This window comes from Triticum dicoccoides, chromosome 6A (assembly GCF_002162155.2).
Source record: "Triticum dicoccoides isolate Atlit2015 ecotype Zavitan chromosome 6A, WEW_v2.0, whole genome shotgun sequence".
Taxonomy (NCBI): domain Eukaryota; kingdom Viridiplantae; phylum Streptophyta; class Magnoliopsida; order Poales; family Poaceae; genus Triticum; species Triticum dicoccoides.
The window spans coordinates 520,247,991-520,265,297 of NC_041390.1; the positions used below are offsets into that span (position 1 = coordinate 520,247,991).

The following is a 17,307-nucleotide window of genomic DNA, read 5'->3' on the forward strand; positions in this document are numbered from 1 at the left end:
GCCGGCCGGCGCGGAAGAAGGCGGCGGCGGGGACGATGCGCGGGCGGCATGGGCGCGTGGAGGCGGCGCGGTAGGTGGCGGCCCGGTTGGCGGCGGAGAGGGCCCGCCCTGGGCCGGGATGGGCCGCGACGGAGGGAGGCCGGTGCGGGACACGTGTCACGCCCTGATTGGGCGCGGGGGTGGCGGCGGCTTTGTCCGGCGGCGGCGGACACGTCCGGTGCAGCGCGAGGGGCGGATCTAGGGTTTCGGAGGGAGAAGAATGAGAATTTCGGAGGGGATCTATTTATAGGCATAGGAGGAGCTAGGAGAGTCCAAATGAGGTGCGGTTTTCGGCCACGCGATCATGATCGAACGCTCTAGATGATGGAGAAGGTTTTGGTGGGTTTTGGGACAACTTGGAGGGGTGTTGGGCTGCAACACACGCGAGGCCTTTTCGATCCCTCGGTTAACCGTTGGAGTATCAAACGAAGTTCAAATGATACGAAACTTGACAGGCGGTCTACCGGTAGTAAACCAAGGCCGCTTGGCAAGTCTCGGTCCAATCCGGAAATGTTTAATCCCCACACACGAAAGAAAGGTAGAAATGACCACCGGAGGAGAACGAAGCGCCGGAATGCAAACGGACAACGGGGAAAATGCTCGAATGCATGAGATGAACACGTATGCAAAAACAATGCACATGATGACATGATAAGAGATGCATGACAACGACAACAACACACGGAGACAAAAACCCGAACCCGAGAAGATAAAATAACTTAACGCCGGAAACGGCAAGAGTTGGAGTACATATTGGGTAAATTACATCCGGGGTGTTACAACACTCCACCACTACGAAAGGATCTCGTCCCGAGATCTAGGACTGAAAGAACACCGGGTACTCAGAACGGAGGTGATCCTCGCATTCTCAGGTAGCTTCACGGTCAGAATGGTGTGACCACTTGACTTTGAGGAATTTAATTGACTTGTTGCGAGTCTTGCGTTCAGTCTCTTCAAGAATAGCAACTGGGTGCTCACGATAAGAGAGATCTTCTTGGAGCTCAATGTCCTCGAAGTTGACGGTGCGGTCAGGAGTGTTGAAGCACTTTCGAAGCTGAGAGACATGGAACACATCATGAACATTTGCAGAGTTTGAAGGAAGTTCGAGTTGGTAGGCGAGATCGCCTCTCTTGCTGACAATCTTGAAAGGTCCCACGTATCTAGGGGCAAGCTTCCCTTTGATACCGAAGTGACGAGTACCTTTCACTGGAGAGACGCGGAGGTAAACATGATCTCTGATCTCGAAAGCCAAATCACGGTGCTTACTGTCATAGTAGCTCTTCTGGCGGGATTGGGCTGCTTTGAGGTTATCTCAAATGACTTTGCACATTTCCTCTGCCTCTGTGATTAAGTCATTTCTGAGAAGCTGACGTTCACCGGTTTCGGACCAGTTGAGAGGGGTACGGCACTTCCTGCCATACAGAATTTCAAATGGGGCCTTGCCTGAACTTGCTTGAAAATTGTTGTTGTAGGAGAATTCAGCATAAGGAAGACAATCCTCCCACTTCAAGCCGAAGGAGATCACACAAGCCCTGAGCATATCTTCAAGAATCTGATTGACACGCTCGACTTGACCGCTAGTTTGAGGATGGAAAGCTGTGCTGAAGCGGATGTTGGTGCCCATGGCCTTCTGAAAAGAATCCCAAAACTTGGAGGTAAAGATGCTGCCACGGTCTGAAGAGATCACTTGCGGAATACCATGCAGAGAGACAATTCGAGAGGTATAGAGTTCCGCCAATTGAGCTACAGTGATTGACTCTTTGATAGGCAGAAAGTGAGCCACTTTAGTGAGTTTGTCGATGACAACGAATATAGCATCATTGCCACGCTTGGACTTTGGAAACCCAGTCACGAAGTCTATTTCAATGTGGTCAAACTTCCATTCTGGAATGGCAAGAGGTTGGAGGAGACCAGCTGGACTTTGGTGTTCTGCCTTCACTCTTCTGCAGACATCACACTCATTCACGAATTGAGCAATCTCGCGCTTCATTCGAGTCCACCAATAAGCCTGCTTGAGGTCGTGATACATCTTCGTGCTCCCAGGGTGGATGGAGAGGAGAGAATTGTGAGCCTCGTTCATGATCACTTTACGAAGGTCACCTTTGGGCACAACAATACGATCCTCGAAGAAGAGAGTATCCTTGTCATCAAGGCGGTAGCACTTGTACTTGGGTTGACTCTTGGCAATCCCAATCTTCACCTTTTTCACTATAGCATCAAGAAGCTGAGCTTGACGAATCTGGTCTTCCAAGGTAGGAGAGACTTGAAGGTTGGCGGGGAAACCTTGTGGAACAACTTGCAGATTAAGTTTGTGGAAAGCTTCACAAAGCTCGAGTTGATAAGGCTTGAGAATCAGACTGTTGCAATAAGCCTTTCTGCTCAATGCGTCAGTAATCACATTGGCCTTGCCTGGAGTATACTCGATACTCGGATTATACTCTTGAATCATTTCGACCCATCGAGTTTGCCTGAGGTTGAGATTAGGCTGAGTGAAGATATACTTGAGACTCTTGTGATCAGTGAAAATGTCCATTTATCTTCCCAATAAGAGATGTCTCCAAGTCAAAAGAGCATGCACAACTACCGCCAACTCGAGATCATGAGTGGGGTAGTTCTTCTCGTTGGGCTTCAACTGGCGAGAGGTATAAGCAACAACTTTCTTCTCTTGCATCAATACTGCGCCAAGTCCTTGGAGAGAGGCATCACAAAAGACCTCGAACGGCTTGGATTCATCAGGCGGAGTTAGAACTGGAGCAGTGATCAGTTTCTCTTTCAAAGTGTTGAAAGCAATGTCACACTCCAAAGACCAAACGTACTTGACATGCTTCTGGAGAAGATTTAAGAGAGGCTTCGCGATCTAAGAAAAGTTTTCAACGAATCTTCGACAATATCTTGCGAGACCGAGGAAGCTACGGAGTTGCTTCACGTTCTGAGGAGGTTCCCAATTCACAATTGCAGACACCTTCTCAGGATTCACCGCAATGCCCTTGGCAGAGATGATATGGCCAAGATAAAGAACCTCATCGAGCCAAAATTCGCACTTGGAGAACTTCGTGTAGAACTTGTGTTCCCTGAGCTTATCGAGTACCAAACGCAAGTGCTTGGCATGATCTTCCTTGTTCTTCGAGAAAACCAGAATGTCGTCGAGATAGACCAAAACGAAGTCATTGGTGTAGGCGTTGAAGATGAAGTTCATCATGCGAGAGAACGTCGGAGGAGCGTTGACGAGGCCAAAAGACATGACAGTGTATTCATATGAACCATAGCTTGTCCTGAAAGCCGTCTTGGGAATATCTTGCTCACGGATTCGAATCTGATGATAACCCATACGGAGATCAAGCTTGGAGAATACTTGGGCACCTTTGAGTTGTTTGAACAGCTCGTTGATGTTGGGAAGTGGGTATTTGTTCTTGATGGTCTTCTTGTTCAATGGACAGTAATCAACACAAAGTCGGTCCGTTCCATCCTTCTTCTTCACAAAAAGAACACCACAACCCCACAGAGAAGAACTAGGCCGGATGAGACCCATTCTCTCTTGAATATCGAGTTGCTTCTTCAGCTCCTTCAACTCTTCAGGTCCGAGCTTGTAAGGACGCTTGCACACTGGTTCCATGCCAGGCTCAAGATCAATAACGAATTCGACTGGCCGGTGCGGAGGCATTCCTGGAAGCTCTTCTCGAAAGACGTCTTGATATTCACAAACGACTGGAATTTGCGAGATAGCATCCAGTTCACCCTTCTCATTGAGAGAAAATAGACAGATGGTATCGTCATTCGCGGCAAAGACAATTACATCCTCAGACGAATGAGTCAATTGAATATGCCTGGCTGCACAATCAAGCTGAGCCTTGTGCTTAGAAAGCCAATCCATCCCGAGAATAAGATCAATATCCGAGTTACCAAGAACCATTGGGGAAGCCAGAAACTTGAAATCACCCATCATGATAGAAACATCCGAGACTATTGAAGTAGCCCTCATACACTTAGCCGGAGAAACCACTCCCATAGGTTTACCCAACATTTGCAAAACGAAGTCATGCTTGGAAACAAATGATCTTGACATGAAACAATGTGATGCACCAGTGTCAAAAAGAACTTTTGCGGGAAAAGAGTTAACTGGAAAGTTACCCATGATGACATCTGATGAGTCCTCTGCCTGAGCTGCATTCAGCAAGTTGACCTTGGCGTGCTTGGGGTTATGCTTGACCACAACTGTACTTGCCGATCTCACAGGAGGAGGAGGAGGAAGACGCCTCTGGTTGAAACACTTGTTGGCATAGTGACCCTTCTGTTGGCACTTGTTGCACGTGACCTCTGAAAGCGGACGGTGATACGGAGCACTTGGTCTTGGAGCTTGAGACGAAGTCTTGTTCTGAAAGCTAGGGTTGGGTGGGTGGGAAGGTCCACTGCCACCTTTGCTCTTTTGATACGGCTGACGGAACGGAGGAGGAGGAAGCCAATACTTCTGCTGCTTGGCCACTTGAGTAGAGGAAGAAGGCGTAGTGTCTCTGACTCGCTTCTTGGAAGCATCACACCTCAGTTGAGCGGCCTCTTGCTTCAGTGCCATGTTGTAGAACTCATCATATCTCAAGGGCTCGAAGAGAACAAGAGCTAGCTGGATTTCTTCTCTGAGACCACCCCTGAACTGGTATATCATGCTCTTCTCATCAGGAATGTCCTGCTTGGCAAAGCGGGCGAGCTTCTGGAACGACTTGTTGTAGTCATAGACAGACAAAGAGCCTTGCTTCAGGTTGCGGAATTCCTCACGCTTGCTTTCAACCACGCTCTGAGGAATATGATGAGCTTTGAAGTCTTGACGGAATTCATCCCAGGTCATAGCACGTCCACCTCTGGAATCCTTGTACTGCTGGAACCATTCTGCAGCTTGATCTTTGAGTTGGAAGGAAGCGAACTTGACGAAGTCCTCAGGCCTGACGTTACTGCACTCGAAATGCTTGCACAGATCCATGAGCCAATCGTCAGCATCAGTTGCCTCAACACAATTGCTGAAAGTTTTTGGCCCGTTAGCAAGGAACTGGTTGAGTGTAGCAAAGTGATTCTGATTGTTGCCTTGGTTCCCTTGGTTGCCTTGATTGCGCTCTTGAAGAATTTGCATGATCAACTGTGTGTTTGCATTGGTTGGGGCCATCACAGCTTGCCATGCCTCCGGAGGAGGGGGAGGTGGTGGCGGATCTTGATTCTGATTCTGATTGGTGCTCTTAGCGGGAGCCATCCTGAAGAGGTTGACCACCGTTAGCACATTGATAGACAAATATTGAAGCTGAATCCAACGGAATGAAAATTGCAACATAAAGTCTTCACATCCGAACAAAATGAACGAATGCATTCCTCTTGAAATGGTCAAATATCCATAAATTGAGAATCCACTTAAAATTTAGGTAGAGAAACAAATCAACAAGGTACGGATCAAGAACGAATACTCGGTAAGAAATCCCAATCTCAAACCAAATATCCGTGGAAGAAGAACTAGAGCTACAAGAATTCCCACCTATGAAACTCCCGAACCTTTCCAGTTATGCAATTAAGTGTTGGGGATACAGGGGAAGCATAATATCTCACCCAAATCTAGCAATTCCTACATCCAGCTGTATCCATCCTTCAACACATAACCGAGAAAAACTTCGGAAACCATCTACCTCAACCTTCGAAAAGCATCCGTTATGCAAGTTATGGCGATACTCCCGAACTCCCTCCCCATTACTGGGTGGCATCGAGGTTATCTCACCAACGAACTGCATAAAAGAGATTTTCGATGTCGGCGTACTAAACTCAGGTATACCAGAACTGCAACGATAAAATTATGACGACAACACCTCAGAGCTCAACTCCCTGGGACACTTCCACAAAACCCCTGACAGGAGGCACCAAGACAATGTTCTCGTCATAAAACCATCGGAACGATTCCAAGATACCCGCGTGATCCTAAATTTTTTTTTGTGAAATTTGAGAAGAGAAGAGTCAAAACTCTACGTCAGGATGCCTTACCAGAGCGAAGAGGAGACTGGGAAGTAAAAAGAATTCCTAAACTCTCCGATATATAATTCCTAAATGACTCAAAATATTTTTCTAGACACAACTCGGCTGCTAAAAACGATCAATTAGTGGGGGATCCTAAGGTCGGGGAAGGCTCTGATTACCAACTTGTAACGCCCTCGATGCGGCTATATCTCCCACGTGTCGAGGCACGACTTAGAGGCATAACCGCATTGAAAGCAATGTCGCAAGTTAGGCAATCATCGCAACATCCCATGTAATATAGATAATAAAAAGGGAAGATACATAGTTGGCTTACACTCGCCACGTCAATCAAGTACATAAATAGCATTACAACATCCAAACACTCATGGCCCGACTACGGCGCCAAAATAAAAGATAACCCAACATGCGACACGGTCCCGATCACCCCCTGCTGGGCACCACTACTGATCATCAGGGAAAGACACGTAGTATCGTTGAGAGTCCTCGTCGAACTCCCACTTGAGCTCAAGCACGTTACCAGGAGCGGAATCATCAGGCCCTGCATCTGGTTTGGAAGTAATCTGTGAGCCACAGGGACTCAGCAATCTCGCACCCTCGCGATCAAGACTATTTAAGCTTATAGGTAAGGCAAGGTAAATATGTGGAGCTGCAGCAAGCGGCTAGCATATATGGTGGCTATCATGTTCGCAAAAGAGAGCGAGAAGAGGAGGCAAAGCGCGAGCGAGAAACTAGAGGACAACCTGCGCAAGCATTACTCCAACACCGTGTTCACTTCCCGGACTCCGCCGAGAAGAGACCATCACGGTAACTCACACTGTTGATTCATTTTAATTAAGTTAAGGTTCAAGTTATCTACAACCGGACATTAACAAATTCCCATCTGCCCATAACTGCGGGCACGGCTTTCGAAAGTTCAAATCCCTGCAGGGGAGTCCCAACTTAGCCCATGACAAGCTCTCACGGTCAACGAAGGAATATACCTCCTCCCGAGACGTTCTGATCAGACTCGGTATCCCGGTTCTTCAAGACAACTCCGACAATGGTAAAACAAGTCCTGCAACACCACCCGCTGTGCCGACAAATCCCGATAGGAGCTGCACATATCTCGTTCTTAGGGCACACCGAATAAGCTAAGCGTACGGGAGCCAACGTAACCCAAGTTGCCAAGGGACGGCCCCGCACGGTGCTCTAGGTTGGACCAACACTCAGAGGAGCACTGGCCCGGGGGTTTAAAATAAGATGACCCTTGAGTCCGCGAAACCCAAGGGAAAAGGCTAGGTGGCAAATGGTAAAACCAAGGTTGGGCATTGCTGGAGAAGTTTTATTCAAGGCGGACTGTCAAGGGGTTCCCATTATAACACAACCGCGTAAGGAACGCAAAATCCGAGAACATAACACCGATATGACGGAAACTAAGGCGGCAAGGGTGGAACAAAACACTAGGCGAGAGGCCGAGCCTTCCACCCTTTACCAAGTATATAGATGCATTAAGATAACATGGCAATATAGTGATATCCCAACAAGTAAATAATGTTCCAACAAGGAACGGTCTCCAATCTTCACCTGCAACTAGCAACGCTATAAGAGGGGCTGAGCAAAGCGGTAACATAGCCAATCAACGGTTTGCTAGGACATGGTGGGTTAGAGGTTTGACATGGCAATTTGGGAGGCTTGAAAGCAAGTGGTAGGCATCGTAGCATGGCATAGCAAAAGAGCGAGCATCTAGCAAAGCAAAGATAGTAGTGATTTCGAGGGTATGATCATCTTGCCTGCAAAGTTGTCAGAGTTGACTGGATCCTCGAAAGCAAACTCAACGGGATCCTCGTTAGCGAACTCGTCTCCCGGCTCTACCCAAACAAGACAAACAAGCAAACGAAACACAATCAACCACGCGTAAAGCTCAAACAATATGATGCAAGGATGGTATGCTATGCGGGATGCGATGCGGGATGCATATGCAAGATGTGACAAGGAATGCATGAACCTGGCCTCAACTTGGAAATCCAAGTGTGCCACTGGAAATATGAGATGAAATCGCTTGAAAATGATATAAAGAACGCTGGAATCAGAGTTACGGTTTGGAAATGGCAAGCGATTCAAATATGACCACGTTCTGCGATTTACAACAAGTAGTCATCTAAATGCAACAAGATGAACATGCTACAGCACCCAAACATGACCACCAAATACATGGCAGGGATTCATTCATGATGCTTAACAAAAGTCTAGCACTGAGCTACGGCCAATTCATCCATTAATAGGTTCAAACAAGCATGGCAAAAATGCATATGGTAAATAGATCTCAGACTTAGTGAAATTAACACTTGTCTGGAATTTCAGATCAGATAGCACTCTTTGGAGCAACAAAACTACATGCTACAGGACCTGAACATGGCAAAGTAAAGCATGGCATGGATCTACTCAAAGAGCTTAACAAAAGTCCCTTAGTGACCTTGAGCCAAAAGGGACCAGAAAATACAATTGCAAGCATGTGAACATGGCAAAATCATAATCAGGTCTCAGACTTAGAGAAAAACTGGAGCATGCTGAAACAGATATTAAGTAGGCATGTTTACGAGCTTGATGCACTCACTACAGAGCAAGTCATGACAATCTAAGCATACACCCATCAAGAATACATAAAATACAAGCTAGACATGGCAAGAACAATACCATAGCATGCACGGATCAACTACAACATCATCGGCAAAATCGCTAACAAGTAGACAATCTGCCCAGATTCACGAAATGACAAAAGTAGAGCTCGATTGACTCAAGCTAGGGTGCTCCATAATTGCAACAAAAGACATGGATGGATAGAGCACTACAAGATTAACAAAACATCCTTACTGTTCATCCTCAAAAGAGGCACGGATCACTAGGAAACAACATGAATATATGGCCATATGAGATAAACAGATCAAGGACTTGGTGGAAATGCTAAGTCCCTGAAATCAGCATTACCAAGTGCCTCACTTTGCAAGCTTGTGCTAGTCACCACACACATCACAAAAATATATGGGTTGCACCTCTGGAAATATGGAAAAACCCTTAACAAAACATTTGTAGAGCTCAGGGGCATATCATGCACACAATAATCATGGCAAAAATGACAAATATCTAAATGGAGCAGCAGATCTGACAAATATCTCAAGTAGCACTCTTCTAACAGCATTTCGGGCATCAAAATGAACTCAAATGAAAATGATGCAATGAGATGAAATGATGTACTCTCTGAGACGAACATTTTGATATGCTATATGCCCAAAACGAAGTTACGGATGCAAAGTTACGATGCGATGAACAAGGGCATATGAACTAGGGTTTCAGGAGAAAGTCAACCCACACGATCCAGATCTGGATCCAACGCGTGAACTGAGGACTTCGCCGGAACAGTAACCGACGGCGGCCGGAGTCGGACTTGACGCTGGAGTTGGCCGGAGATGGAGCCACCGGCCGGAGGAGAGGACGCCGGCGAGGTCGCGGCGAGGCGCGGACTTGGCGGCGCCGGCAAGAGGCGAGGTGGCGGCGCGGCGTCTCGCCCGCGGCGGAGCGGGGCGGAGCCGACAGGCTCAGTCGACGAGTTCGCTGGCCGGCGCGGAAGAAGGCGGCGGCGGGGACGATGCGCGGGCGGCGTGGGCGCGTGGAGGCGGCGCGGTAGGTGGCGGCCTGGTTGGCGGTGGAGAGGGCCCGCCCTGGGCCGGGACGGGCCACGGCGGAGGGAGGCCGGCGCGGGACACGTGTCACGCCCTGATTGGGCGCGGGGGTGGCGGCGGCTTTGTCCGGCGGCGGCGGACACGTCCGGTGCAGCGTGAGGGGCGGATCTAGGGTTTCGGAGGGAGAAGAACGAGAATTTCGGAGGGGGTCTATTTATAGGCATAGGAGGAGCTAGGAGAGTCCAAATAAGGTGCGATTTTCGGCCACGCGATCATGATCGAACGCTCTAGATGATGGAGAAGGTTTTGGTGGGTTTTGGGCCAACTTGGAGGGGTGTTGGGCTGCAACACACACGAGGCCTTTTTGATCCCTCGGTTAACTGTTGGAGTATCAAACGAAGTCCAAATGATACGAAACTTGACAGGCGGTCTACCGGTAGTAAACCAAGGCCGCTTGGCAAGTCTCGGTCCAATCCGGAAATGTTTAATCCCCACACACGAAAGAAAGGTAGAAATGACCACCAGAGGAGAACGAAGCACCGGAATGCAAAACGGACAACGGGGAAAATGCTCGAATGCATGAGATGAACACGTATGCAAAAGCAATGCACATGATGACATGATAAGAGATGCATGACAACGACAACAACACACGGAGACAAAAACCCGAACCCGAGAAGATAAAATAACTTAACGCCGGAAACAGCAAGAGTTGGAGTACATATTGGGTAAATTACATCCGGGGTGTTACAATAAGAGTCTATTTTCCTTCTTCTGATCTTGCATATATCTTGTACAGTTCTGCTCAATGTTGTGCTTGAAATATGGCATTGGATTGAGCTCATGTGTGAGACTTATGGATTCTGAGCCTTTTGCTTTGTAATGTGTGATAATGATATGTGAGACTTATATATTGTGAGACCAAAGTTATGTGTGACAATTCTGTAATGTGAGGCCTAACTAAGTTCTGTCAATTTTTTGGGTTTTTGCACATATGGTATACCCATGTTGGTCTAACAATGCCTAAATGATGCCAACTGTTTTTTGTCTAATATACTATTTGATAATTTTGGGTAAGTTGAACACTTTTTTGGCAAACAGATTTGAAAATACTGTTTTCAGCCCCTATTTGGTGAAATTTGGGTAGTCTGAACACACTTTTCGGTGTGGTTCAATGTACGAGTTATTTTTACTTTACAATCTGAACACATTTTTCAAGTTCTTTTACATGAAGGCCTTTTTTTCCGAATACACTCTCAGTGAATGCCATGGAGACCTAGCAGGTAAGCAGGCTTGTTTGCCTAAAAATATAAAAGAAAGAAAAATTTGTATATTAGTCTTTTTTTGCGAAGAATATATTTATGTATTAGTTGAGACGTGCATTTGCATGTGCACGCTTACTAGTTTCACTAAAAATACACTTGGTTCTAATTTGCCAATCTTTTTCTTTTGATTTTTTTTCAAGGAATCATTTTCTTCTGAAATGGACTCCACCGAATTGCAAAACATAGAAAAAGCCCATGTAATAGCAGGCCAGCTCCCCTCTAACGTTTGGGCCTCTGAATACGACGTCTTAGAAAGCGCCAACGCCCAGGCCCACTAACGGTCGGCGGGCACCACCACCACCCAGGCCAGCAAGCCGCAAAGCCACGCCTCCTCGCCGTTGCTTTGCTTTCGTCCTCGCCTTTGCTTTCCCTTTCGTGTAGTACCGAGCAAGACAAAGCTCTCGGCACAAAACCCCCAAACCCCAGGCGCCCCACCCCCACACGCATCGCACACCACCCATCCAACCCATCCCCATCGCAGCCCACGCGCCCGGGACCCGAGCAGCAGCCATGGCCAAGGGAGCAGCCGGAGGAGGGGGAGGGGGCGCCGTGAAGACGGCCCTGGTCGTCACCGGCGGCCTCGTCCTCGCCTGGCTCACCGTCGAGTCCGCCTTGAAGCCCTTCCTCGACCGCCTCCGCGGCGCCGTCTCCCGCTCCACCGACCCCGCCCGCGACCCCGACGAGGACACCGCCGCCCCCGAGGAGGACAAGTCGCCCGCCACCGCTGCCGCCACCGCCGCCGTCGCCGCCGCTGTCGCCTCCTCCGTCGCCGAGGAGAAGGACCCCGCTGTCGCCGTCGCCGCGCCCGAGCCGTCCGCGCCCCCGCTCCCTGCCGAGGCGGTGGAGAGCGAGGAGAAGGGAGCGGACGGGGAGGTCGAACTGGGCGAGAAGGGGGAGGCGGCCGTGGCCGCCAAGGCCGAGTGAAGACGACGGTGCTCGCCTCGCCTGGCTCCACTTCTGAATCGTACGCTATGAATCTAATCTACGCGTCTGGAGGTTGTGATGGATGATGCAATGTTTTGAACTCTGTTATCGGTATCTGCATCTTTAGGGCCCGTCTTAAGATTGAGGCTTACCCTGGGTCAATTTCCGACATTTTGCATTCAGTACTTGATGTCATGATATATACATCTGTATGGATGGTTTCATTTCCCATGGAAACCGCTTGCTATTCCTGTGGACAGGAAACTTATTGTCACATAGTTTGTTCTAGCTCTTGAAGCTGCATGTGGTTCAGTCATTTTAATCAGTCGCCAGGGTAATGGTGATGTGGTGCATCATTCAATTATTTTGGGCTGTCTTTCCTGCTTGGTTTATGCATCTCCTCTGAGGGAGAAGTTATCTCGTCCAACATTACATAAAACCTGCTTTGCTTATGCTGTTGATAGGAAAATTATAGTGACATATGTTGTTCTACTTCTTCAAACTGCAAGTCTGCAAGGTTGTTCAGTTGTTTAAGTATTTCTTGGGCTAGTGAAATGATATGGTGCATCATTCAATTATTTTGTGCTACTTTTCTTGCTTTCAGATTTTTCTCTGTGAATAAGTTATTCCTATTATGCTTCTAAATAGTGTTATGTTACCTGTTAATCCTATTTTGATGCTGCTAGTTAGAATTCTTATTATTTGATATCTGTATATTTTACTACCCAGCTCAACTTAGCAGCGTGGTTACTTACTAGTTACATCAGTATTTACTATATATTATTGATGTTCCTATATGTTAGTGCCCGTGCATGTTTTTTTATTTTCTCGTTTAGAAGTAGTTTGCTTATATTACCATCTTGCTAGAAATATTCAGGTTTTCATAGGGATTCTCCAGGTCTTTTGTGGCAACAAATGGTTTGGTAATTTCCATTTCTAGATCACTTCTTGAACCTTTCGGTATTTCCATGTAACATGTTTGCCCAGTGCCCGGTACTACTTTTTTCTGTATTTAACGCTGAGCTGTTGTATCTATTTGCTGAGTAAGACCCTGCGAGGAAGTCCAGCCAATTATATGTCTTGAAAGGATGCAGCATTTTTCTGTCATTCTGTTTTAAGTTGTAGCTACAAGAGGTTTCTGAACTCAGTACTACTCCCTCTGTTCCAAATTAGTTGACTTGAATTTGTCTAAATACTAATGTATCTATACTTATTTAGTGTCTAGATACATCCGTGTCTAGATAAATATGGGTCAAGTAATTTGGAACGGAGGGAGTATTTAAGAAGAAAGTTTTCACATTACCTGCTACAGGATAACGGTATACATTTGGAATCAAAGTCATGCTAAGTCAGTCACATTATTGCGTCATGCATGAAACATAGTTTGTTAGTACGTATCTGTAATGATAGTACTTAACTATTATGCTTGGATATATTAGTGTTGTTTTCTGCATTTAGTCATCATTTGTATATGTGTCGACAAAGCTGTTAATGTTTAACATTATTCTGCAGAAGTTATTAAGCACAACCGTTTGATGTAGAAATACCATTACTGTACTAAGTTGAGATGACATGAATGCTTCATGCACTACATGTAGTCTGTTAGAAGTGTATCTGGTGTTGAAATGTCTTAAGTATTATGCTTGGCTAAACAATTGACGGTTTCCGCCTTTAATATAATTTGTATATGTGGCAACAAAGCCGTCGATTTTAGACATTATTATGTGGAAGATGCTCTTAAATATCTAGAGTATTATGCTTGTCTGGTGTTACATTGATATGGAGGCGGCAAAGCTTATCTGGTGTTAAAATATCTAGAGTATTATGCTTAGATAGACTAGTGAGTTTCTGCATTTAGTATCATTTGTAGATGTGGCGACAAAGCTGTCGATGTTAGACGTTATCACGCATTACAGTTCGATAGGGAGGGCAGCAATTATTGTACTAAGCTAATACTACATTATTACTTCATGCACAACTTTGTGGTCCGTTAGTAGCTTATCTGGAATTAAAATACGTGGAATATTATGCTTGGATAAACTAGTGAGGATCTATGCATTTAGTCATCATTTATAGAGGTGACTGCAAATCTGTTGATTGGTAGACATTATGATGCAGATGCTATGATTGATTACTGACGTTATGCTGTGTTAGCATGATAGTTCGCTGATTAACAATATTCTGTTACTAAAATGTCTCATATTAAATTCTGCAATACTATGTTTTGGTGAAGTACTGATGCTTCTGCATTTATGCTGCAGTTATACATCCGACAACAAAGTTGTTAATTATAATTGCTACTTTAGGTTCCAAACTGAAGTAACGCTATTTTAGTAAACTAAGAATTAGTCTCCTGATTTTCAGGTGATGCATTTTAGTTTTTCAAATGCGGCATCAGAACACAGGGGTAACATTGTTTTATTTTCATGACTATCCTTAGGCTCAAGGCTCAACGCATAGTCCGTTAGTAACTTATCTGGAACTAAAACATGTGAAAAGTTACGTGTGGATAAACTAGTGAGGATTTAGGCATGTAGTCATCATTTATAGAGATGACCGCAAAACTGTTCATTGGTAGGCATTGTGATGCAGATGCTATGAGTGGTTACAACTTTATGCCGTGTCAAAGCATGATCACATCATAGCTCGATGATTAACAAATTTTTTTTTGCTGAATTGTCTGGTCTTCAATCCTTTAGTACTATTTTTTGGTAAAGTACTGATGGCTTCCGCATTTGTGCAGCAGTCATACATGCGATAGCAAAGTTATTGATTATAGCTGCTATTCCCTCCATTCCTAAATATATGACGTTTTGGTAGTTCAAATTGAACTACCAAAACATCATACATTTAGGAATGGAGGGAGTAGATGTTAAGGTTCCAAACTGAAGTAGCACTATTTTAGTAAACTACTCCCTACGTAAAGAAATATAAGAGCGTTTAGATGACTAGCTCTTCTATTTCTTTACAGAGGGAGTAATAATTAGTCTCCTGATCTTCTGGTGATGCATTTTAATTTTACGAATGCGGCATCAAAACATAGGTTACTTATTTTGTTCTCATTACTATCTGTAGGCTCATGCACGTGCTCACCTAGAACTGAATCAAGTTTCCTGTTCAGTTTTGATAACTCAGTAATGATTTAGTATTTACTCTACTATACTGCGATGGCATGGTAATTGACGCTAAATGTTTAACTTTAAACTACATCTTATGTTATTGGGATAAACAAATAACAAATCTCAATCCTGTTACTCGCTTAATCAGAAAGCTTAAGTGATAAGTTGGTATGGAGGTTTGGTTCAGAACAGCACCCGCAATTTGGTTTTAGACATATTTGTTAGTTATTGTTTGTGGTGTTGTCATTTTCTGTATCATTTATGATTACCCCTACTTCCTGGTCTTAGTGTTGGTTAACTAATACTCCCTCCGTTCCTAAATAGAGTATACGTCATTCTAGAGATTTCAATATGGACTACATACAGATGTATATGGACACATAGTTTAGAGTGCAAATACACTCATTTTGCTCCGTATGTAGTCCATTTTGGAATCTTTAGAAAGACTTATATTTAGGAACGGAGGGAGTATAACTTAATTGTCTCAACTGGTCTTCGCTCGACAGTGAACATCATTCCGTCCAAATTGCGACTATAATACTTGCTTGAATATGTAAGGTATAGATGAGGGAATTCGCCGCATTGTACCCATGATCAGATGACATAAGGTATAGATGAATATGATAGAATGGTCAATTTTCATATAAGGTGCCCCATAGAATTGGTATGAATGTGACATTAGAGCACATGTAACGGTCAGTTGCTACTTGCTAGCATGATTTTGTGATAGTTTCATGCAGCATGAGTAGTTCTATTTAGTACCCAGTCCAGAATTAAAGTCTATTGCAGTTCGTTTGTCAAATCTAATGGTGGTTTCTGCAATTCAGCAGTTAAAATATGTAATGATAGTTTGGTAGGTGCCAAACGTTGTGTATTCATAATCAAGCAACATTTGTTGCAGTAAACTAATCATTGACTTATGGGACTGAAGGTTTCTTTGGGTTATATTGACGGCTGAAGACATGTGATTTGTCAGTTCTTCATAGTTACTTTCAGTTCACACGCATTCTGCAAGGTAGTAGAACTCTGTAAATCTTGTTTTAATTCAAAATAATGAAGATATGTTTGTGGCAATTATATTTGCTTGCCTATGTTAATTGTCCTGTTCCTGACTTGGTTGTGCGATTCTGTGGAAAATACACATTAGCATTCCAGTTGCAAAATTTGCCACTTTGTCATAATGCCATGTTCTGCATTTTAGTTTTGTTGGGCAAGAGGCGATTTAAGTGTAAATATGGTTTATTGATTTGGGCGCGTTTTGTGATCTGCCTGTAGCATAATTTAAACTACACAACCTTTGAGGGTTTTAAGCAGCATACTACTAAAAAGGGATCTTTGGTGGCATATCAGTTGCCGCACACGACAAAATGCTGAATACACTTGTTTGGTCCTTCATCTTTATGCATGCATTATTCATGTGTACATGCTTGTTGCCAAAAAAGTGAGATTCTGCTGGGAATGAAACTGCTATTACTAATTAGGATATTGTCAAAGTGATGGCATTGCTGCTTACTTGTTTTGGGATTAGGGAAGTGCTGTCGAATTCTTATACTAATAAGCTGAATATTAGCAATAAGGATTGACATTGTAATGAAAATCAATAGTCATTACTCAATGAGAATTATCATTTGAGTGTCTTGTTTGATTGCTGTCGTGCCATGACTGGTGATCGCATACTCCTTTGGTGTCATCATTTTTATGTCTAATGCTTTCTGTCAGCATTGGGAGGCACACCAATGATGGCACATTTCTTTTTATGCTGACATTGTCTTATTTTTATTGCATATATTGGATATAGGAATTATGTTATTTGGTCTGATGAATGCTTGATGCTACATTTGCATGCAGTACCAAATGTCGCATCTAATCCTGTAGGTTTGATGTATGTAAGTTGGTTAATTGTGTTGGATTTTTTAGTTGGTTCCATTTGAAGCGGGCATCGAGCATCTAGCATAACTTTGCATTTGATAGACTTTTTGCGAACCATGAGTGGGAGGGGAACTATATTTTGGGTTTTCAAAAGTTGGATAGGAGGGAACCAAAGCCAAATATGTAGCACATGGTTAATGAATCATAGGAGTATATAGGAAGATATGCATACCACACATTGCATATATCTTCCAAGCCGTAAGATATTAAGTATGAAGATATGTATAACGCATATTGCATATATCTTCAGCCATTTGACATTAACTACGAAGATATGCATACCACACATTGCATATATCTTCCAACCCATGACAT

At 44.7% G+C, this 17,307-nt stretch overlaps 1 protein-coding gene across 1 annotated transcript; it reads left to right on the top strand.

The window, feature by feature from the left end:
* The first annotated feature begins 11,398 nt into the window (after positions 1-11,398).
* Positions 11,399-12,269, top strand: LOC119317649 (translation initiation factor IF-2-like). The gene has a single exon (XM_037592130.1). The coding sequence runs from the start codon at positions 11,531-11,533 to the stop codon at positions 11,942-11,944; it is 414 nt and encodes a 137-aa protein (XP_037448027.1). The 5' UTR covers positions 11,399-11,530; the 3' UTR covers positions 11,945-12,269.
* Positions 12,270-17,307: the final 5,038 nt, after the last annotated feature.

Coding starts and splice junctions, on each gene's coding strand:
- LOC119317649 (XM_037592130.1), top strand. CDS start 11,531: ATGGCCAAGGGAGCAGCCGGAGGAGGGGGAGGGGGCGCCGTGAAGACG.